Below are 25,036 nucleotides of genomic sequence, written 5' to 3'. Positions count from 1 at the left end.
TCCCGCCATTCTCGACATTAGCTTAGCCCCTGATCTTTTCCAGACCTAGCAACACCCCTGGCACCACTGACCCAATCTTTGCCTAAAAGTCGTGCATCCTAGGACCACATGCAGAAAAGTGGGCTCTGCTCTCAAAGCCGGGAGACCGAGGCCTTATCTGTGACATGCACTCAGACGTTTCCATCCAACACGACTGGCAACGGAGGGCTGGCATATCCACGTCAGCAAAGGATTTAGATAGTGGCCAAGTGGGTCTCACTGCCCGCCAGAGGTTTCTTTTAGGCTTTTTTTGTCTTGTCTCTTCCAGGCCATTTTGCCCAATGATTGACTGATACTGCAAAGCTGCCAGCTTTCACAGCTGACCTAAAATGCAGTTGAGACGGCCATATGAACTTTGCAGATCACTCGCCTGAGTCCTGAGACCAAGCTTCATCACTTTTATCGGTATGCATGTTATGTTACGTTAGGCTTTCACACTGCCCCAAATCACCACCATAAGCGCTGCCTAGGCTTTTCAGTTTCAGATAATATGTTCAATTTGACCAAGTATGTAAACCTTTAAAGTAGTTAGTCATGTTCCATTAGTAGAGCTCGCCGATTTCAACATAAAATAGTGCTTTCACTTCCTGACGCTTGGCACTACAGTATAGAGGACAACACTGATGCATTTTAACCTGTCTATTACTTTTGTGATTTAGCTCCTGTCGCGAGAGAGTCCTACTCATTCTGGATAACGTCAGGGTCTCCAACATGTCCTATTTATTCATAGATTCAGTCATCATGTGATTGCTTGATTTGTAATTCATCTCTAGCGAGCTCTGACATCTGACCTGTTGGCTTCTGAATGAGAGCTGGGCAGAACGCATTGCATATTGGTATAAAACTAAAGATGCGATGAGAGGATTGGTAGTTAAACTAAGTGACCGAGTGGCAACACGTGGCACTGAAACCTGGCCTCCCACCCTGGCTCGCCCAATAGGGAGAATGATGAGCTTGCAAAAGTTGTGATCGCACTTTAACTTAAGTTCCTTAACTTCTAATTGACGTTTTTGTTTTGAAAAGGAGAGCATTTTTCAGCTCATCCCGAAAATTTGGGACCAAGAAAATGGAAACATTTTACACCAATCGCGTAGTCCGACCTATTTTAATCCCTCAACGATGCCATTTACAGTACATTGGCTGCAGTGTTTAAGTGTTTACTAGTATTAGGTTAAGACCTCAATGTTTTCCCAGGGCAAAAATTACAACCCTTGGAACCATACCTTGCCAACCTTTTTAAAACAAAGGATCGAATGATGAGTCTTCGTGGCCAGGGGGTACTTGCTTAACAAGGCTCTTGGGCTGACCGGTCACTTGATGACCGCTTTTTTCCTCTTAAGGTTATACACACCCGGGCATTGAATGTAGTGCCCATCTCATCTTCAATCCAATGGCTGCAAACTAGGAAATAAGTGGCAGTGATCTTCTGGCAGTAATCGGAGAAGGAATGACGTGTTGATAAATCGTTCTTCTCAACTTATAAGGCAAGTTATGTCCTTTTGACCATTAAGCACGCCACCCTTCTTTGTTGTGTGGTGTATGGTAATTGGACAGGAGGACAAAGTAGGATTCCTATCTGTTTGTATTTTGTCTGCACACCCTCCTCCACCTTCTTATTCATCCATCTTTGCAACCTCCTCACTGCTCCTCTCAATCTGTGCCATTTCCTCACGGTCCCCTGCGACCCAAGCCTTTAACTAAGAAGACCGCCATCTTGGAAGCCATCCTTGGAGAGTACGTGGTCGGGCTGCTCTGTTATGTCTGGTTCCTTCTCTTATTATTATGGGATTTGAGGGCGGACCTAGCTTCTGGAAACAACCAAGTGCTTTACTGTTATGGGGTGGGGGGGAGTACACAGTGAAAGAAGCAGAGAAATGGGGTGCGTAGAGCTAATAAGGGAGGCCGGGCAATTTGGCAGGAAAAGATCTACAAGCCACCAGGGGAGCGAACAGTGAGGAGCAGATCACCCAGTCCCAGGTAGGGTGGGAAGTTGGGGGTGTGGGGACCCAGGTGTTGGAAGAGCCAGTCTGTCAAGTGGTAGATGTTTGTTCTGCTTGTGACACATTGCTTCCGGCAAAGCCCTGTGGTCTGGTTCTGCAGGCACCTCTGTGAGTGAGCATTGCCAGCAAGGATTGTCTGTTCAAATCACTGTCAACCTTTTATTGTTTAGCTCAGGAGCCTTTGTAGTAGCAGCCATATTCACTTTGTGGGCCCCCCGTGGTGGTGCATGGAGTAAGGCCAACGTAATGAGCCCTGTCCCCCGTTAATGAGCTCCACAGGCATTTCTCCTGTGCAGGCAAGAATTCCATTTCAAGCTGCGAAACAAAGGCACTTGGGGAAATGAGAAGTTGTCCTTTGCTACTCATGCAACGCCATCGTACACACGCAAAATCTAAGGCTGCCCAAATGAATATATATGATTCGTTGCTTGCAAATATTGGGGTGAGTATATTAACAAATTAAGTGAACACCAACCCATGGTGCATTATGTGTTCAAAAGATCTCCATACTTGAATCACGACCACACACTCATAAATATTTTAAAAAGTGCTCATTCTTATGTTACATTTAATGCTTTTTAATTTTATGGCAAGCAGCCAAGAACTATTTTGCTATTTATCCCCATACTCTTTCACGTTGGGGATTTATTTACAGAATGAGGGAGATTTCCACGCGGTTGGAATCGTTTGTATACCAAGTCAGTGTGTTTTTGAATATTAACAGTGATTTACTTACAAACTGAGCCGGAGATATATATTTACAATATGCTGACTGGATGCAAACAAGATCACCTGAGAGCATGCTGAGTAACCACATTTCGTTTGTGTCTCTGCTAGAGCGATGCATGCATGCATGCATGTTTGGCTGCTGAAGGCTGCATCATGAAAGTTAATTAGTGACAATGCTGGCTTATGTGCAACATCCTCCGAAGTACCATATTGCCAATTCTAGTATAGACTGTGTGTGCAGTTTCATGAACGTGATTTATAGTGGGCATTCCTGACATAGATCGTGAACACGATTTACGGTTACCCTACTGCCATGGATTGTGGGCACAGCTGTAGGAAAGATTTACATTGACCAAGAGACAAAATGACTACAGCTCTGCAAGAGTACAGGGATGAGTACTGGCTAAATTGCATACCCAGCCTCGCACTACTACTACGCCAGTAGTGATGCCAACCATGAAGGTGAAACAAGCTCTGTCTTAAAGGTATACCTCCTTCACCTTATGTGGTATTGCAGGCCAAGGGGCGGCTGTGTCTTCAGGAGTGGTGAGAGTTGAAAGCAGTAGCAACCCTCACAGCTGAATTACAAGAGTCTAAAATAAACGAATGTCCAATCAAGGTTCTGTAAAAATGTTTAATGAAACAATACAAATTCAAATAACTTAAAAACAATCAAAAATACCCTGTAAAGAAACCTAGAAAATACTAGCTATTGTAAAATAGCACTATGGGTAGATGAGCAGGGGTGTTCATGCACTCAATTGGTACAATGTCAGTGTTCAAGAAAATGTCTTGCAAGAAATTGGCATAGAAGGAGGGCTTATAAGTCAAAATGGTCTCAAAAAGTGGACATGGGGGGAAAAAAGCCTCATTCACAGTACCTTACTTCTTTGTTTGGGGCTCAACAGCATTGAACCAGGCTTCGCAGTGTTGAACAAAGAGTCTGGATGCTTTTGGCGCCGGGCCAGTGTCGAGTAGTGGAGCAGTGGCGATGGGTCCCAACAATGTGGTGCTATTCGACAGCGGTACGGGTCGAAGGCGCTCTGAATTGAGGGCCATGTCAAGCCAGTGGTGCTGGAAGACTCTGTGACCTCAGGGATGATAAAGCAGAGATCTGCCTACGGTGAGCGGGCTCGGCTGGCTCTGCAGAATCGGGGCACTGCAGGGAATTGGGTTGCAGCTTGAAGTAGCTAGTGTGTAGGCATTGGTGTTTAGTTGGGAATGGTAGAAGCCTCAGTGGATCTCCGATTTAGAGATGGCAGAGCTTTGGCACTGAGCAAATGCGAAGATGCAGAGACAGTTGTGCGTTGAGGTCAACAAGGACTCTGGTTCTCCAGCAGCATCATAGACAGCATTCAAGAGGCACAAACCAACGTTTGATGCAGTTCAGGAGAGCCAGGGGTCACGTCCTTAGTTCTGAAGTTGCAGTGAGTATCAGTCCAGGGCTCAAGGCCAAGGGAAGTCCTTCAGCTGCACTTCTACCCCAGTGAACTTGGCCGGCACCTACAGGAGACCCTTCAACTCCAATAGAAAGGGCCCTTGTTCTAGTGCAGCCAGCAGTGAGGCCTTGGTCCACAGCAATTCACCTGTGCTGTCCCCAAGGAATGGTGAAGAGGCAGAGCTATCCTCTGCCTTAGATGCCTCCTGTCTTCCCATCTGTAGCAGTTGACTCTGAAATAGCTGCACCATCAATGGAGGTCTAAAGGTGTATTCTCCTTACTGGCGAATCAAGGAATGATGGGTGCCCCTCTCCTTTTGAAAGCAAAATACCACTGGGTATTGATTCAAAGTAAGTCTGCTGCCCCCTTCCCATGCCTGCTAGCTTCAAAGATTTTCCAGTGAGGAGCACTCATGTCTAAGGCTCTTTGTTATACCAGTGCTTCTCTGAAACTCCATTCCCAGGGGACCTGCTGAGAGAAGTTTCTTTGCCCTGGGGGAAGGCGTCTTTTCTCCTGGAGAGTCAAAAGAAGCAACATCCTGGCCATTGCCCCACAACGGAGCTTAGGAGCCACTCTGCTTACCTCGAAACACATCAGTCTGGTCACATCTGGGATCTGCTCAGAGTGGACAGTGGTGTGATATCAGGTTACTATGGCTTGTATAATTTTATGCTCTTATCAGTCACCACGTTACAACCCTGGCATGGCTTATATTTCGAGATTTCCCTGCCACCAGACAGATTAAAGCAGACAATTATTCTAATTTAATCACAGGTGCAGAATTTCAAATTGCTATTGCTTCCTCCAGTGACTTGGTATTGCAGCAGAAGTCGGGGATGCACAGATAACATTTGAACCCAGCAGAGCTGGTGCTGTCCTGTCACTCGACTGATTACAGGAAGGCCCCCGTGTGTACTATAATTTTGGCATAGAGTATTCTGAAGGGGGTGGTCTCATTAGCAGACCCCATTTTGGTAATGGAATTACTTGCATCATTGTATTCCAATAATAATCAAAAATACTTTGGTTTCACATCATACTTCCATAGAATGTGGCCACAAGTTCATGAACGTGATTTACCATTTCCATCAACAGCTTTATGAAAGTGATATACAGTGAACATACTGGCATAGATTGTGCCTACAAAATTAAAGTGATTTAATCCGGAAATGCTTCATAAAGTGATAGTCAGTGGCGATGCTGGCATACTGTGGGCACAGTTACATGAACGTGGCTTACAATGGCACTGCTGGTATCTCTTGTAGACACATGCATCATGACAATGTAGTAAAATGCTCCTGTGTGCTGTTAGTGGCATGGCATCTACTGGATGCTTTCATAGGTTACCCTAGTGAACCCTTTGTCAATTGTATGGCTTTCCCCCTCATTTTTCTCAAAACCCTTGTTAACAAATGCACCATTTCAACAGTTTTCTAAGGAGAAGGACCCCCTTGAATGTCCCTACATTACTCGTGTGCTAACTCGTGGGAGATGTTAATGCTCCTCCACTAGAAATATTCACCTGCTGTAACTGACCTTGAATTACTTACAAAGACAGTGCCCCCTCAGGAGCTGACGGAACCAGAAGCTGCCGCTGGCATGCACATAATGTTACTGGCCACGCACACTGGCAGCTGGAACATACATTTGGTAGCCAGGCCCCCACAGCAATCTTGTTTGTATCCTATGAGAAAGGGGTATGGCTTCATTCAAAAACCTGCATCACCTGGTGCAGCACACGGCACACCCTTACAAAAAAGCATAATCGTCTTAAGCATTGCAAATGTGTGTTGTCCACGGATTTGCTAGCACAGCACAGACTTCTTCAAAGAGCTTAGGAGGGCCCTCTTGCCAGGGATTGCAGTGGGCCCTCCTTTTGTTATTCAACTGGTCTTTCTATTTTCCAAAGACAGTCAGTCTTGGTTGCTTGGTACAGGTGACATTTTCTGCAGGAAAGATAGCAAGGTCGCTTTGCTCATTACAAAGATTATGGCCCACAATGTGTGTAACGTCTCCTTCCTGAATGGGGGCAGGAGTTTCTAAACAGACAAGTTGGCAGGGAGTCGCTGGGGCTGTGGAGGTGATTAGGCCAAGCCAGTGATGGGTTGGAGTTCCTTCTAGATAGACAGGCCCTTGGTTTGGCCCTTACCCCTCCCAGGATACCAGGCAAGGTCTGTTGGGGCCTTGAATGATAGAGATAGGTCTGGGCTCCCCCTTGTCTTGCTTCCTGTCAAGTGATCTTCCATTCTGGCCCTCCCTCCTCCCCAGGGAAGAGTACCCTTTGGAAATCCTGCCCTCAGTCTCTCGGAACGTAGCATACTCTTTTCTTTGGGGCTCTTAAAGGACTCCCCTATTACGAGGTTGGTGATGGACTGGGGATCGGGCGGGAACCTCGGAGTATCCTTTGCAGGCAATCTTCAAGGAGCAAGTGGTGGCTCCCAGTCCTCAAGGTCACCCAAGTGCCATCACCCATCCTCTACCATGGGGCTGTTGCAACATGTGTCCCGCGTTATGTCCAGTTTGTTCTGGCCCAGCCATTAAAAGGCCAGCTCATAAATCAAGCTAGCCTCGTGTGCGGAGAGACACGTGCAATAGCTATGAAATAAACGAGCCTAGAAAGGTGCTCAACACCCCGATCCTTACCTTAAGGCTTAGCGCCGGCCCACGCTCGATTCCTCATCATTCGCCATTGCTGCAATTGTTGCCAGGCCGGAAGTCGGAATGGAAAAACAAGCCGCATGTCCTTCCGAAAAAAGCCCAAAACAAACTAACTCCCATCCAAAAAAGCAGAAAAAGAAAGCACCAGAAACGCTTTGGATGGGTTTCAAAAGTAAGCAACATAGCACAATTTTTCATAAACATATAGAAAACATAGACATACCATATTACAATAAAAAATGACTTAATAAAATGCATTTTATTTTTCTGACACTTGGTATAATCATATCATTTCACCATTCACCAAAATAGCTTGCGCTTTTGCGGTCCGTTGGTGTCTTGCCTTGTGTTGTGCCACATTGCCTAACAACGTGCAACTATTTCATCCAATATAGTGTAAGTAAACGGAAATATGATATTAATGTGAGACAATTATCTATATAATGCCTATAAAAAAGCCAAAAACTCTTCAGCGCAAACATGCAAGCTTCTTATAAATCAAGTGGCTGAAGGCACACTTGGCTAAGACATTTTTGTTAAACCAGATTAGCTTTTACAACTCTGATTAAGGCATTACATCTCAGAAGACTGTTTAGAAATTGCACTGGCAGGCGTTTACAGTGTGAAGTTTGATGCTATTGCTTGATAGAGCCGTCACAAAGAAATCCCTGGAGGATGTAATGCAGGATATATATATATGCAGGCTTTAGATTCGAGTACAAATGGACAGAGAGGGGCAATTAGAGAGGTCAAGAGGACGAAGATGAAGTGGGAGATCGGAAGAGTAATAAGGGTTTTGATGGTCAAAAGAGGTAGGGTCTGGGAGTAAGTTAGCAGTTAGAGCGTTAGTATGTGCTCGCAGATGCGCCCTGGGTGCTCACAGAGGCAGTGCCATTACATGCAGATCAGGACGTGTGCCCACAGATAATGATAATGATGTGTTATTTATACGTGTTTCCGGTCAGAAGGAAAAAACAAGCTGCATCTCTTTCTGAAACAAGCCCCTGACTCCCATCAAAATAATCCAAAAAAAGCAAGCACACATAAACGGTGTGGGTGCGTCTCAAAAGAGACAATATCATAAACATAGAGAACACACACACACACACTATGTTACAATAAAAAGAAGGAATTGTAGCTTTTCAGTGGGGATTTAATGTTTCAGCTCCCTCTGGCTGACCATCTATTGTATTGTATTGTTTATTTATATAGCGCCTATACACCGGGAAGTGCTCAAGGAGGGTGGGAACATGGTGAAAAAACAAAAGTCGCTCAGTGCCCTTGAAATTCTGAGACAAGTAAGTGTGTAATATACATTTAACAGTTCAGACACAGCAAATAGGCCTGACGGCGATTCTGCAGTTTTACCAGTGCAATTAAGGGGAGAAGAAAAAAACTTGCTTTGTTATGAGCAGCACAGTTAAATGAAATCCTCTTTATTAACCAGCTGCATGCCTCCATCAAACAATGACTAAAAGTAGGTGACCTTATTATCACAAAGGTGATCCCGGCGAGCATGCTTAAGGCAATCGGACCTGGCAAATAACAAGAAGATTAAGATTTATCAATTTGGCATAAAAGAAACCCACTTTTCAAGTTTTGAAATCAAAAAACGACTATTTTTCAGAAAAAAAGAAAGGAATCTCTCCTGAGGAACCACGGCTAAAAGCTGTGGTGAAACACGTGTTGGCAGAATAAAAGTGTTTTCATGTAAACTTAGATGACTGGAATGTATGAAAATAATACATGAAAAATAAAACCATTCATGATTTAAATAACTAAGAGTCTAAAGTATCACATCTGGTGCAGGAGTCGCACAAATCACAAGTGACAACATATGAGGAAAAATATCACAAAGGTTATGTTTGTCAGCTTGCTTTATCATGTGATTTGCATACTTTTTAAGTCATCTCCATCAAAACCCAACCATGTCCACAAACTGCAGATGGGTAGATATGTGGTTAAGTACTTCAATTGCAAGACTGGACTCCAGTCCTGATTTCGCCACTTGCCTAAAATGTCTTATCATGGGAAAATCATTTAGATCTTGCTGTTTCTAGGCTGACAAAATTTGAGGTACCTGGGAGTGAATTATTTTGTAGGGAACACAATTCTAAAAAGGCCTCAATCATGGTATTGCTCAAATGTTTCCTTGCCTCCCATATGGTCCTGATATCTCCCTTTCCAGTGCAGGGAACCACACAAGTGAAAATTCTGGGTTCAAACTACTCTCCTCCTGGGCTTCACCAGTGGCTCTCCTGATATACCACACTTGGCATTTAACACAAGCAAATCGATCACCCAGACCCACCACACAACCTCATGGGCCGGGAGGATAGCTCAGAGGCAAAATTCTCTATATACATATATTATGCCACCACCACCAATCTCACCACAGCAGCTCACTTAGGCAACCCAAACACCCTACCTCACCACAGCAGCTGACCCCATTGCCCCAAGTAGCTACCCCAGTAAAATCAGATTTGCCTAACCTCCAGGACCTCCAGGTGCCCCCTCCCCCCTCCCATCCTCTGATTTTTCAAGCACTTCTTGAGGTCTCAAATGTAGGCAGGTTTCAAATGTAGGCAGGTCTGCAGTAACTCACCGACCCGTACTTCCCAACATCACCTTGCATTGCTCTGAACGACCCACACCGCCCACCTTGCCAACAGCAACTCCACCACCCAAGCCATATGCCTCTCAACCTTTCAGAGCCCCAAGGCAGGTGAAAGCAGATGATTTTGTTTTGGACGGGTGAGAGTCCATTGAATTATATGACAGGGACAGGTGAGAGGCTTGGTCACAAGCTTTACCCCTGCCACATTGGGGATTTTGAGGGTGCTGGGTGCCTGCTTTTGACTGGGATGGCAAAGGATTCTCACCCAGGGGGTGCATGCTATGTTAAGGCCTGTGGCTTCTATTTTTGCCCAACATAGTCTCAAGCTTTACCCTTGCCACATTGGGGATTTTGAGGTTGCTGGATGCCTTTTTAAAACAATTTGGATGGCAAAGGATTCTCACCCGGGGGGTAGGGGGGCATGCTATGTTAAGGCCTGTGGCTTCCATTTTCGCCCAACATAGTCTCAAGCTTTATCTGTGCCACATTGGGGATTTTGAGGGTGCTGGGTGCCTGGTTCTGACTGGGATGGTAAAGGATTCTCACCCAGGGGGTGCATGGTATGTCAAGGCCTGTGGCTTCCATTTTTGCCCAACATAGTCTCAAGCTTTACCCTTGCCACATTGGGGATTTTGAGGGTACTGGAGGCCTGCTTTTGACTGGGATGGCAAAGGACTCTCACCCAGGGGGTGCATGCTATGTGTAGGCCTGTGGCTTCCAATTGTCGCCCAACATAGTCAAATAGGTGTGCTTAGCAAAGCATTTGAAAATCATTCAGCACAAGGGCAACTAAGCAAAAGCTGACTGACAATCAGTATTAGTCCGCAAATCATCCTACAAACTCTGATGCTCTTAAGAAATCAGTTAGCCATCCCCAAATCATCAAGAACAAACATGTTTCATGGCGATGCTCTTGGAGTATCAGTAGGCCATCCCAGGATCATCCCCAAATCAACAGGGACAAACAAGGTGATGCTCTTGAAGTAATCGGCAGGTCATCCCAGAATCATCCCCAAATCATCAGGGGCAAACAAGGTGATGCTCTTGAAGTAATCGGCAAGTCATCCCAGAATCATCCCCAAATCATCAGAGGCAAACAAGGTGATGCTTTTGAAGTAATCGGCAAGTCATCCTAAAATCATCAGGAACAAAGTTTTCTAAAATACGGATGATCTTGGCATCATCAGCAAGTCATCCTAAGCTCATCTCCAAATCATCACCCACCATTTGGAGACATTTGCTGATGACTTTAACAGCCTGATGACTTCTGATGATGTGGGAATGACTTCTAATGTAGTGCCATGATCATCGGATGACTCCAGGATTATCTCTAAAGTCATCCTTTTAGACCTGGGTCCCTTCTCTGCCCACTGCTGAAGCCTCCCTCCCCCTTTCGCAGCTTAGGCTCGTGCTTTGAAGGGCTCCGCTTGTGATTTCAAAAATATCCTCTTTCCATTTCTCCCGCCTTTTCTACCTCGGTTCTTAATGGCCGCTTTGTTCGAATTTTCACTCCAACGCAGTTCTCTGCTTGTGATAGAATCTAGGGGGGTGGGCGCGAGGCTATCACGCCATCACACCGCGCCCTTGACATTAGTGACTGGGCTGTTCGCTCATTACGGCAGAGGTCGTGAGAAAGGTGAGCGGAAGGATTTCTCCAACACGGCTGGCTGGGCTTTTTGAAAGGCGATAAGGTGTGCAAATAATGTTCGAAAGGACACCGAGTGAGCGCGTGCAAATCTATTTTAAATGGATTGTGGGGTACAGCAGGTTCGGTGGGGGGGGGGGGAGGTGTAGATGCCCAAAGCTGAGCAGGCGACGGCAGTTTGCTAAAGGCACCCTGGTGAGACACAGAAAAGCCTCTTTTTGTTGGAGCTTTGAAACGCTGATGTGAGGTCTGTGAAGTTGCTCCTAGGAGCCCTCACAGTATGAAAACATGAGGGTGTCCGATGAGCTGTGACTAGAGTGCATTTGAAGTGCAACTTTTGTGAGATTTGTGCCGGAGCTGCCCCATTTGCCTCAGCCCTCGTAGACCAAAATAATCAAAATTACCGAATGCAGATCATGAGACATTGACGTGCTTCAAAGTGCCTCTTAACTACCAAACCATGAACAAGTAGGTGAAACAGTAGGTGAATATGTCTGAAGGGGCTTTTGGTTAGGGACGAACATGGAGTGTGGGGAGGAAATAGATGGATAACCTGAAACCAGGCAAGACACTCACACTCTAGGACTTGGGGTTCAGAATTAACATTAATGTCCACCTTCTGCACTTCAATTGAACTGTTCACTGTTGCAATAACACGAGGGGTGTTCTCATCAGATTCCACTGGCCAGATCCCTTTTTGGAATTCTCAAGAAGCTGCCTCAGCATAGGGCTAGAACTTCTCCCAGGCCATTTCAATCCTCTACGTTTGCGTCCTGCAGCTAGGCCCATTTCTATGCAAACACAAACTAGTGGTCTCTCTATGCAGCACATCCAAGTTCTAAAACAGGGGTAACCAACCTGTCACCCTCCAGATGCTTTGGCCTACAACTCCCATCAGCCCAAGCCAACTTGGTCAAGGGTGAGGAGGTCAGGAATGGTAGTCTCCACCACAGAGCTATCCAAGGGCTCTTAGTCCCATTCTGGATCGGATCCAAGCCCCACAGGGTGTGCATGACTGGACCACCAATTTCCTGCAGTCTGCCCAGGGTTGTACCCCCACAAGCCTCCAGTGATCGCAGGGCAACATCTGGCCAAGCAAAGTCTCCTATGATGGCATCAGCCCATGTACCAGTTTCCATTGCAGATGGTTGCATAGCTCGGAACGAAGCAACAAGGGGGATTTCAAAGCAAACGATGAAATTGAGTAAGGGTACAGCTTACTTTGAACATGTGGCTGGTGTGGGTGTGGGTCTGTGTGCACGGTTGGCTGCTAGTGCTAATCGTCTCGTAAACATTAATAGGATTTGTAACTGTATCACCTGTGAGGCATGTGTGGGAGGAAACGGGGAGGGATAAAGGCGGAAAAGAGCAAAGGCGGGCAGGGCTGCCGGAGAAAGGGGAGGGAGTGGGATACTTTTAATGCTGCAAAAGATGCAGGTCAGGCCTTTTAAAGGGAACATTTCATGCCCTTTGCTTGTACTTGAATCCCACTAGACGAAGCATTGCCGTATTATGAACAGTTGAGCGCCTCTTCATAAATTCGGCATGCTGTGTTTCCGCCTCATTGGTCAATGACCCTACTATGCTATGTGTCCAGCAACATAATCTAAAATGGTGTCGAAAGTTGTTCCCATGACTTTGCTGAGCGGCATAGTGAACAGAGGGTGCAACAGTTTATAAAAGGCTTATGTTGACCGTGACCATCTCTCGCGCACGATCCGGCAGTATCTACTTAACTCCATTTCTAAGAATCCCTTTATCCTGCCAACACTGCCATTGATCTACGGGTTAGTTGGCCGAATATCCGAGCGCAAAGACCGATTTTCTCCTGAATTCTCTACCAGAGACAGATACGGTGGCGAAATAGGTTGACTCCAGATCCACCAACACAGTCTGTGATGGTTCTTACAGCTGCATGATTGTCCCCCATTCCATCTCTGCCACTCGATTGGGAAGGAAACTTTGCATGCTGTCACCAGCCAAGCCCGCTCCAGGTGGGGAGAAGTTGGGAGTGTGGCATGCGGCCTGTGTTAGGGCAGTGCTTTGTGGGTACTGGGGAAGGCCTTGTAACGTGATGGACAGATGTGGAGGCAGCGACTTGTTGGTATGATTTGTTACTGTGGGTGGTATCTGATTTACCATAATATGATGCATCATCAACACAGAAAAGGGACAGTTTCCATCTGGCTATGCCCACAGGCCTTCCATTTGATCACTCTTTCTATCTTCCAAATCCAAACTGAAAGATTTTAAGAGGAAAATTCAAAAAGAATAAACAACATATTATACGGGAACTCATTTTCAATCATTTGTACAGCAAATCAGTCTATGTAAACCACGCATTACGTGCAGGGATTCGGACGTGTTTGTACCCTGGATGCCCTGAAATGGTTAGCTCTCATCCTAGTTTGCCCTTTTGTTTGCTTCCCAGCATTTGTGTTCTCGATGTGTCCAACGGTATTCTGGGGTGAATTGGATGATGGATTATTTAATGACTTAGGTATGAGAACAATGAAAGTACCATCCATACTTTGGGACATTATCTGAGTGATCAGGAAGAAAGACTAGTAAGGGGAAGCCTGCGCTACTAACATGAAAAATACTGCGTTCATTGCATGGTGGGAACATGGATGTGATCTTTTAAAGTGAAGTTGCTTTTTTGTCCATTTTCAGATGCAAGAGCTGGAGCAGAGAGTTTTCGAGGCTGAACTCCGAGCAGAGAAGGCAGAGAAACAGGTACAGTGACTTGACAGCTTGCATCCCAGTATTTACATTTTTACTCCCTGAATATGCATCTGCGGTGCTTTTTCAAGTTTAAGAGAACAGTGGCTTGATTATTTTACAGGATTGGGGGGACTTGGCACAATTACAATGTGGAAAACTTTAAAGGAGAAATATTTTAATGTTTCAGCGCCATTGATGGGATTGGACCACTTTCCCCAGCCAAATGTCTTTGTAGTCAATGCTACAATAGAAACCTGTTGCTCAACAAGAGGCAAACAATAGCGATTGCACCATAGATTAAGTCCAACGTACTCCCGAGCCGGTCTACCTTCATGGAAACTTTATAAGACTTTCTGCTTCTCAAAGAACAGGCTGCTTTCAATAGCCTCTTGCTTTTTGGAAGAGGCGGGATATTTCTTGCGATTTCTTTTTTGTGTGTGCCTGCTGTGAGCAATCCTAGGATGTCATCAGTGCTTCAATGGGGGGGAGCCCCTTTCCCATGAGGCCAGGGAAGTGAGGCTGCTTCCCGTTAGTTCCCTTGGTGGTGTTACTCAGCAGGAGGATCTCATGTGGATGTAAATACTGTGCATGACAAGTGACTACCATTTAGGAAAACGAGAGAGAGATTCTCTCCCTCTCCCTTTCCCTCCTCCTCCTCCTCCTCCTTCTCCTCCTCCATTGCTGTAAATCCACTGAGATGAGGAAGAGATGCAGAGCAATAAAGAATGTCCCGCAGAACCAACCCATGTACATTTGTATAGACATGGGGTTAAACTCTACTCAGATGAATGAGTTATATGGAGGCATGATGAAGGCTCCCATAAACCCAGAGCAGCAGTCTAGTCCTCCATGTATGTATAGACAGGAAGAGGAAATAAAAACAGACGGACAAAGGACTTAAACAAAACACACGCAGTCCTGGAGGCAAGCCAACCCAGGAGCAGAGCAGCACGGGAGTTGGAGCAGTCTGCAAGATTCAAGGGAGACAGAACCCTATCCAGAGGGCAAGGTCATTGGTGGGGAGCTGCTCCACCTGGCCACTGGAGACTGTTTCTCCAAGAAACCTAGAAGTTCGAAATCCATGAAAGGGAGAAGAGAGTGGGGCCCACAAAAGACAGAACGTTGGCCCATCGGTAGAGCCATCCCCCTAGAGGTTCATTGTCGTTGGACCATGGAGAGGGCCAACGCGAGTTGCACTGAGTGAGAACCAGAGAGCACTTTAAAAAACCGCGGGCGGAGGGAGGGAGAGGGGGATAGAAGGACACCAGGAATTGGAGACCCACGAGCAACCAACAGACGGGTAAGCTCCCAAGAGAGGGTTGGGAGACGGGGACGGTTGCTGGGAATCTCAAAAGGAAAGTCCGTACTGAGACCCACAACTAAAGCAAGGGAGCATCCAGAAGCATCCTCCTCGTGACAGTACCTGGAAGGTGAGTTGACCAAGTCTGCCAAACTTCCCAAGAGGGGAGACACAGGTCTGGGACCCACACCTAAAACAAGGTTGCATGCAGGGGCATCTTCCTCGCGATGCTACCTGGGAGGGTGGTGCACCAGGTCTGTTAGAACTCCAAAGAGGGGAGATAAGGGTTTGGGAACCACAAGCAAGGCAAGATTGCATGCTGTCATCCTCCTTGTGGCAGTACCTGGGAGGTTAATGCACTGGGGATGTCAAATTCCCAAAGGGGACGGAATATGGATCTGAGACACCCATCTAGTCAACTGGAAACATGGTATAGAAAAAAAGCAGGATAGTGAATCAGAGTTTTGCCACAGCCTAACAGCGAAAAGAAGAGAAACATCCTCTTGGCATTGTGAATCATGAGAAAGGTCGGGGAAGGGAGCCACTTCCCCAATGTTGTATTGAGAACTGTGAAAAGCAAAGAGAGGAGAAAATTCATCTTGGCACTTTGGAGCCTGAGAAAACCTAAGAGAAAGGAGGCCTTTCTTGGTCTTCAAACTCGTATTAGAACTTTGCGACTTTGGAGCTTTTGTTTTGAACATTGTTTTGCATTCTAACACACCACAAGTTGCAACTTTGTTTTATACCTTGGAACCGAGGCCTGGGGAAGGGAGACATTTTCTCAGGCAAAGTTCCCACCTGCAACTTGAAACTGTTAACCCATTCTTCTGGATCAAGAAGACCCACATCCTTTTCTAGTTTAGTTGATTGTGAGGGCCGGAAATAGGTTTTGACACAGGACAGAGGACTATTTGCTTTGTATTGACTTCCTGACTGAATCCTTTGCTTTAGTTGAGGCAGGGACACCCTTAGTGTTAGGGAAAGATAGGCTTCCACTTAAATTTTGCCAAAATAAGTGTATGCAAACAAAAAGTCACTACTGTGTCAGTTTAGCGTCCTTTCATCGCGGGGTGTTTTTTCGTGGGTTTTTTACAGCAAATTTTTTGCTGAAAAAACTCATCGAATTTTTGGGGGTGGTTACAAAAAAATATAAATTGGGTGTTTGTGAATATAAAAAATTAAAGGGGATGGGGGTTTTGATGGGAACCCTCCCAAAAATAAAAATAAAATATCCGATGAGTTTCTTCGTAAACAAATCTGTTGTAAAAAAAAACAGCGAAAAAACATCCCGTGATGAAATGACATGTAACCACTGTGTCAGTCTCCTCTTTCTGCACCCTTACACTGCACAAAGCATCGAAATTAACATTTCGAAGTGAACACCTGCATTGCTTGCCTACAATCTACAGTAAAGAAAGATTTCCTAACCAAGTTGAAAAATATAGGAAACCCAATTAATTCCTCTCTAAGAATAGGTAATTAATAATTTCAGACTTTCATATTCTGCTCTCTTGCTTAAACTCAGCAAAATATGCGTTAAAAAAGATCCCAAAACTCATGTTGACCTTTTTTTATCCAGGGTTGCTCCTGGTCTGGAGACGCGCACTCTGTTCAGGCGCGTAACCTCACTGTTTAACACTGAATCCCGCCCATTGGCGCTCTTCCAGGGTCGCCACATGTTGGAGGTTTCATAGGCTTTTTAAAGAGTACTTTGGAATAAATATTCATGTAGACATGTGGATAGAGAGAAGATCGGGTTTGGTTTATTGTGAGAGTTCAGACAATCCTGATAGTTTCTGCACCCTGCCCGACATAAGATTCCAGCGCTTTTTAAAACATGACTGAACTGGTCACAAGCAGCCTAATTATGCAGGTGCAATGAACTCATCAAAATATCAGTTTTGAGTGCTTGAAACGGTCCCAATGCATGGAACAGTCAGAGTACATGGAACAGATGGAGTACATGGAACTATTGGAGTGAGGTCGATCTCAAGCACCTAAGGTAAACCACCATATCACATCTCCACGCCTACTCTCTTCTTTACACCACCACTCAACTAGAACACAGCGATACTATGACACCATTTGGTATAGCTGTTCTCATACCATCATCTGCCTCGTACTCCCCATCACCCTAACTAAACACTGTTGGTTACACACTCTCCAGCCTAGGCGTTCTCCTCAGGCCAAACGCAGCCAGAATCATTCTGGATAAAAACCAGCCAGTACGAACAAATACTCCTGATCTCTCAACCACCACACCTACCGCTAAGAAGCAGCTATCACATGAATTCCACACCAGCTGCACACACATCCGGTGCTCACACACACCTTGACTCTCTCTATTCTCTCTACTGACTTGAACTTCGGTTCCCGAGGGGGGGTTCAACCGACCAGCGCCTTGAGACCATACCAATGGTACATAAGGCGCTATATAAATGCAAAGTAACATAACATAACATAACTGGGGTTTCAAAGCCCAGAAGTCTTGGTTGGAAAGGTTTGTGAAAGAGACTGCTGTTTGAGTAATGGTTCATGCGGTGTAATCATTATCCTTAAGCACCATGTTTCTGTGTTAAAATCAGTGAATGCTTCCACATCTCTCATTAGTAAGGCACCATGGGGCTGGTAGTTGAGACTATAGTGTGTGATGGGAGAGTAGCGGGGTCAGAGTTTTGGTTAACATGCTCTAATGCCACGCTCCAGCACACAATACATCTACCACCAACTAAGTTACCCACAGTTGTCAAGTAACAACCCTCCCAACAGACATCAATCCTCAGAATGTTGCATCTCTCTAATCAACTCATCCATATCTTTCCCATCCAACGCAACCTTCTACTATGGCCACGCAGATCTCCCCATTGGACACAGATACCACAAGTGCTGTCAACATGGACCTCCTAGAATAGGACCAACACACAATATTGGTACTTCCGAACTGCATGCATCAACGCAGCAGCCCAGCTACCTTGCATTTCCCCACTGGCGAAACTCTACCCTAGAGCACCAAGGGACCATGCAAATGGCAATTGGAGCGCAGTAGAAAACCCATAACATTCAGATTATAAAGGCAGGAGGCAGGTGTTCTTGCCTTTCCTGAACTGGAAGAGGTATCCTGTAGCTTCTATTGGCGTGCAGTGATTGATAGAGCTCGGAGCGATGCAACTGAGAAGGTGCAGCCCACTACAGGCGTTTTCTGTAAAGGAGGGCTGTGCCGCTTTTGAGTGTCTGGTGAGTGTAGGCTTCCACTTGAAAGGTAACCATGCCATTTCAGCTCCTGGATTCACAATGAATTGATTTGTTATCTGTAAAGTCCTCTTTGATTAAATATCGCCACCCCCTGTGTCTAATATGTTTTATGCATGGCATTTCTAATGTTGATTATGCATAGGACACTGACACTGTGTTCCATAAGATTCAATATGGGAAAGTAACAACAGTTTCTTTGCAGTCCTCCGACAACTGCTGTTAGCAATTTCCATAAGAAATAGGTTGCAGCAGTGCCTTTAATGGACATCACCGAGTCAGATTTACGAAAGATCCAGTTAGCGGTGCTTTGCGATATCTGTAATAGACTCTGTTGAGGCCATACAGCCAACCTAGTACCCGCTTGCCCTCCTCTGTAAAGGATCCCAAAACTCACCATTGCCCGTCTTCTGTCCATAGCCCAGCAATTACTCCACCCTTCAGAACCAGGCTGATCGTTGCTCGGGCCCTTTCAGTCTAGATGAAGGTCACCTTTCAGAGTTGTTCTCGCGTACCCTTGGATTTAGCAGTCCTTGACAAGTATTTAGGTGAAGGTGATGTCATTCAGATTTTTAATGACTGATGTGCAGTGTGTCTTCTTTCTCACAACCTAACCTTTCATATTTGCATCTTCAACTCCTACTTCCGTCACCTCTCCACACAATGCCAAGGGTGCTGTAGTTTAAAAGAAGAGATGCAACAACGTTACTGGTAAGTAGATTGTGTTTTTATCTTTCAGATGATACTACCCAGGTTTGATGACCAACATGCAGTGGAATGGAATGGCAGGTTACAAGGAGACTGGTTCTCAATGTTATCCTATGGATGACGGGGGGGAGACAAACAATTTGTGTTTACTTCTTCCCCCTCTGGCTCTGATATTCCCAGATGTCTTAATGGGTCAAATGGGGGTCACTTGAGGTTTGATTTCCTGCTGTTTGTTCCGGTGAGAGGGGCCCAGGAGCTGTGGGTGCAAGGATTCTTCTGGCCGGGTCCAGATGCAAAAATGCATGCCCTGGCGATGAAGGAATGCAAGATTCATTGATGCAGGCATCTTCGGGCAACAGCCACCTCACACAGACAACAGCATCCGTACTTCCAGTCGTGGTTGAAGAAGCTTCTCTAAGACAGGATTCCTTGATGCTGGGATGCTGAAATCCAGAAGGAAGGCGACTTGTACCACATACTGTCGACTACCAAAATTGTGGATGCAACTGTGGAACAAAGACACTTCTGGCAAGAAAACTGATGGCGAGAGCTGGATAGTCCACTGTGTGGTCCAGTGACACCTCCGAAGGCTCTGGACTGCTGGATGCTCGAAGGCAGCGAGACTGGTTGATCCTACCAGTCCAAGGGTTGAAGCACCACACAGGGCCTTTGCAGATCTCGTGGTCCAACAGGGTTTCACCGGGCCAGATGCACAAAGGGATGCCAGGCTTGTCTTCAGTTGGCTGTTCATCTACAAGGGATTCTTGGCTCCAACGATGATCTGAAGAAATGACTGCAAAAGTCCTCTTCTTATCCAAATTTCAGGTGGGGTGGGGGTGGGAGGGGGAGTCCAAGCTCACCAAAGGCAGGGCTTTGCACCATTCAAACAGCCAGTAATTTTCTAATCAGGGACAACTACTGGTTTCACTCATGCCCCAACCCAGACTCTCTGACACCACTGGGCCACACACACAGAAAGGCATTACTGGCACGCGAAAGCAAGTTTCCCAGGCAAGTTCATGACCTTACATGGGGTTTCCTTACCTGGCAAGGTTGGGAAAAGGGCAACATCCATGGTAGGGCAGTAGCTGTGCGTTGTAGCCAGACACAGTAAACAAGAATTTGCACACTAAACATCATGGAAAAATTGTAAAACTGTATCGGCTGCTACTAGCTTGTCTTTAGGCACTCTGACGAATCACAGGATTCAGTCACTTCTCCCCAAGGGGGAGCCTTTTTTTGTGAGACTAAGGAGGCGAGTCTGCTATGCAATATTCCCCCTCGGGATGGCGGCAAGTGGGATCTCACAGGGAGAGACTACCCTCTTAGGGACAAGGAATCCCTTTCTGCATCGGAACTCCCTAAGGCCCTCTCAAATGGTCCAACCGCAACATTAAGGCTACAACAAGACCTAACAAAGCCACAGTTTGTTATTGTGCCATAAATTCAAAAGTCACACCTGAAGAAATGTTTTGGAAAACTGCTAAGAAGAAGCGACTATTAACGATCCCTCTGTGCATAGAAACTAAGCATTCTGTGAAGAGGGATGGGGATGTCTACCACCCCCTCCTACAAAATTCATGACGAGGAAGAAGGCCAAGAAACACTGCAATCGCCCATTCTATTTCGGACCGATTCCAAGTGGTCCAATCATTGACAAGTATGTGGAGAGATACCCCCTCAGCTAACAATATCCCCTTAGCCAACCCTACAGACCATGTGCAGTGCAGATTTACCCCAGTGTGGAAGAAGAGCCAAAGGCCATGATCAAAGATACCTCTATCGACAGCCTGGACTAAGCAGCAAGAAGCCATGTTGCTGACGTTGTCAGAGACCCCATGACATAGCAGCGTTAGACATGAAGCACATGTGCCATCTGCACTTCGGGACACGCACTTGAATACATGAAGGACACGAGCATACAGTTCGGTAGTTAGTGGACAGATACATATACATACTGTCATTGCTTTTATTATTTTGCTATTAGCCAAACGCAGCCACGCAGAAACCACAAGAAGCAAGAGATCCTGAACAAAGCTTGCAGATGCTTACATGCAAATAACCTTCTGGAACTGCAGGAGCACCTATGGGACCGGACAGAACCAAGTGTGACTAAACTATGGAGAAAGTAGTATAGCATGGACACTGTAGAAACCGCATTATAATGGTTTAGGAAAAGTACAGCAGGCCACAGGCCCCTCAGCAAGAGACGAGCTGAGCTGAAAGTCAAGCTGCCCAGAGAGCAAGATGTGTGAGACAGAACCCGCAGCCAAGGCCAAATGATCTGGGTGACATTCCAATTCACAAATGACAAGGGGACCAGCTGCAGAAAATGCAAATAAATCCTCATAATTTTGAGCTGCACAGCTCAAATCTGTGGTCTCTGAACACATGACGTGGCCGAAGTGGACAATAGACCACGATCAGCCGTGGGAAAGAAGCACCGGTCCCAGGCTGCTAGACACTGACAGCAACAAGCTTGCAACAAATGTTACAAGTGTTGCGCTGAGCAGGAGAGCACTCTCATAAACTAAGGTGTAACACAAAAGTTACAAGGCAGACACATAGTCGCTCCTGTACCTTTAAGAGGTACACAGAGTGATGAGAACTCTTGCGAGTCCCAGGCCTGGGACGCCCTCTCTAGCCAATCAGTTTAGTACCCTAGGAGTGAGTAGCAACAGGCAAGAACCTATGGTAAGTCCACCGCATCACAACATTGTTATAGATAGTAACTTGGGGATGGACCAGGCCAGCCACCTGACATGCGATAGCCAGTAGAGTGACAACTATATAGACCACTATGGGTGGTAAAATACTCAATACCCAATTGTGTGGCCCGATAGGCTTCCTGGAGAAGGGCCCATGTTGTGACGTCACTCCGACGTAATTGTAGTGTAAAACCAGACTGCGAGTCCTGTTGGTTTTGCCTGTATAAACCACAGTTTGAACTTGTCGTTGACTGAGTACTCCGTGTGTCTGGGATGGAGGGAGTTGGGCTCTCCAAGTCTGCGGACTTCCAGTGTCCCTCTGGCATACCTGGGAGGTCATCCCAACAACTGTAACAAAGAAGAGTGGGTAAATAATGTAGAATGTGCAGTTGAAAGAGGATCCTTCCAAGGAACATAAAAAGGGAAGAAGGACCATTCCCAATGAGAAGCGAAACCAGTGTTTCGCATCAGCAGCATCCTTGAAGCCAAACGAGAACGTATTAACCTCCGCCAAGAGGAGGCAACCTGCCGGCATGTGGGAGGAGCGATAAGAGAGCTACAAGAAGACCAAAGGGGAACGAAAACCCATGAGAAAGAAGCAGTCATACATAGGTGGTGATGTGACCCAGGAGGGGTGGACTGTGCAGTCTGCTAATGAAACTGAGACCGCTGCAGCGCTGGTACAAGAAGTAGATGGAATCGAAGCAAAGGTGGAAGCTGTCCTGACCAGAGAAGGAGCCATTATTTTGCATGCAGGCTCTGTGATGCCAACCTGTACGGAGAAAGGTGAAGGGGAATGGCGCGAGACCCGTGAGGGAGCATGGGAATAACTAGTACTAGCATCCTACTCGTCCCAGAGAAATGAGGGAAATGCAAGAGTGAAGCCCATCATGGGTCCCATCTACACATCCCAGTGATACGTGAGAGAGTGAAACAAATCAAGGGACTTCTCATACTCGTCCCAGTGATTCGAGAGAGAGCCTGATGAAACAAGAGACTGAAACTTATTACAGGGCCTGTTCCACTTGTGTCAGTGATACGCTAGAGAGTGAATTATTTCAATGGACTCCTCATACTCATCCCAGTGATAAACGAGAAAGTAAAACCCTTCACAGGACTTATCATACTCGCCCCAGTGGACCGAGAGGTAGACAAGAAGCTAGAGGGAAGCAAACGAACCAAAAGACTAAAAATCGCTACTTGGCCAAATACACCAGTCGCAGTGATACGCGGGAGAGTGAAACACATCACAGGACTCCTCACGTTTGTCCCAGTGATAAGAGAAAGAGCATAACAAAACAAGCGACTGAAACTTACTACAGGACCTGCAGCCCTCGTCCCAGTGATACTATGGAGGGCCAAGATAATAAGAATAATTACGAAATTCATCTCACTCGTTGCAGTACTACAAGAAGTGGTCAAGAGAGCAAGTACAACTGTTGGGTTTATAATACTTGCCCCAAAGAGAAAGCGAAGGAAAATCCTGAATAGATGTGTTACTCTGGAGCAGTTAAATACACAGAAAGATAAAGAGAACCAGAAGGATATAAACAAGGATTTGATGTAATTACAAGAGAAAGAGTTACAGAGAGAGAAACATAAGAAGAGAAAAAGCAGTAACCTCGAGAAGAAGTGTTCAATCCCAAGGGACAGGAAAACCAAAGACTTAGAAAAGTCCCCTAAAGGAACTGAACAACCTAATAAAAGAAATAGCCAAGAAGCATCTACAGTTTAGATTGTAAGCCTGGGAAAGCCAAACCAGGAGAAGGGAGTCATTCTCCTGGAATTTAGTTATTTGTCTTAGTGTTAGGGACAGCATAGCTTAGTTTTGTGACGGAAGACAGACTATTTGTTTTAGGCTTCACGACAGACAACAAGCACCCTAGTTAGTATTTTTGCTGGGTAGGCAATACCCATAGATTAGGGACAGTGAGGCCTTTTTACTTATTAGTACCCGACAAGGGCGCAATCAGAATGAAAGAACCATTCTGACTGGCCCTTGCGAGGCATTACCCAGCCGGGAATCCCTCAGCCACTGTTCCTGACAGGAGGTGTGGCAGCCCCTCAGCCAATGAGGAGGCTCAAAGCGGGCCATGCCTGCTCCGAACTATCCCACGGCTGAGAAGCTGCCTTCGACCGCCCCCACCCCTCCCCGCTGGGGACTCGGGTATTTTTTTTTTTTTTTTTGTGGAGACTCTGATCCAAGCCTCCACACGGCTGGAGACTTCCATCATCCCCTACCGGGGACCCCAGGTAGGTTGCTTTTATTTTTGTTATTTCTTTTTTCCTTCCGCCCTCCCAACCCCACTTACCTTACTTTTTTTTCCAGAGCGGTTGCGCTGTAAATGGTTCACAGCACATATAAACATAACCGGAAACGCATGTATAAAAAGTTAAGGTGATACAGAAGTATCCCCATTGCACTGCATTGTAAGATTCTGTGTACAAAGTTAAAGTCACAAAATGCAAAAGGTAAAAATGAAAACATAGTTTCCCCGGTACTGGTAGTCTGAAGCACTGATCAGTTTCCCCATAACAAATGAGCAAGCAGGATGAAAAACAAAGCATTAAGGTTGGGGGTCCATTTAAACTATGGAGGGAAAGTTTTCCTAACATTCGTAATGATGGGCTCCTTTTCACCTTGCTTGTGATGCTATGTGGATGTAAGTTTTAATGCATCTCATGTCTTGGTCTGTGGTACATTATGTGTAGTCTGATTTATGTTCAGCCTTTCTGCAAGCGTCCGGTACTTATTTTGTTGATGTTTTCAATACAATGGGCCTTATTACAAATCAAGCACTGTCGGACAAACAGCAGTAAAGTGGTGGTAATTCCGTTAGTGCCACTTTATTGCATCGCCGTGCTACAGGTTTGGAGGTAAAGTGGAGGAAGTACCTCTTTACCCCGAAAACACTGATGGACTGCAAATATGGGGATTTTCGACCCTACCACCACTCATAGGGCTTCATTATGACTGAGGCGGTAGCCGTGCCGGTAAATACCGGCACAGCTGCTGCCAGAGTATTTTGTTTTTACTGGCAATGGGCAATTACCGGGGCATTCCGCCCTGCCGGATCCGGTAATTGCCCATTCTCGGTAATTATGGTTCCGGTACTACCATGTAGGTCTGCTCACGGGTGCCGTTCCGCCCGGCAGGTCAGACCTGCTGGGCTGACAGGCACCTGTGAGCAGACCTCGTAGTTTGCCGGTCCGGTAACAA

At 46.0% G+C, this 25,036-nt stretch overlaps 1 protein-coding gene across 2 annotated transcripts in view; it reads left to right on the top strand.

Annotated features, from left to right (window-relative positions):
- Positions 1-25,036, top strand: part of PLEKHH1 (pleckstrin homology, MyTH4 and FERM domain containing H1) — a 493,065-nt gene that overhangs the window by 212,650 nt on the left and 255,379 nt on the right. For both annotated transcript variants that reach the window (XR_011283967.1, XM_069638989.1), the window contains exon 3: positions 13,801-13,863. Coding sequence is in view for 1 of the 2 variants with exons in the window: in XM_069638989.1 (XP_069495090.1) it covers positions 13,801-13,863 (63 nt within the window). In the remaining variant the exon portion in view is untranslated. The remainder of the gene's footprint in view (positions 1-13,800; positions 13,864-25,036) is intronic.

This window comes from Ambystoma mexicanum, chromosome 14 (genome assembly GCF_040938575.1).
Source record: "Ambystoma mexicanum isolate Mex_15411 chromosome 14, UKY_AmexF1_1, whole genome shotgun sequence".
Taxonomy (NCBI): Eukaryota; Metazoa; Chordata; class Amphibia; order Caudata; family Ambystomatidae; genus Ambystoma; species Ambystoma mexicanum.
Note: the sequence above shows the minus strand (reverse complement) of the source record. Positions and strands in the feature narration are given on the sequence as shown.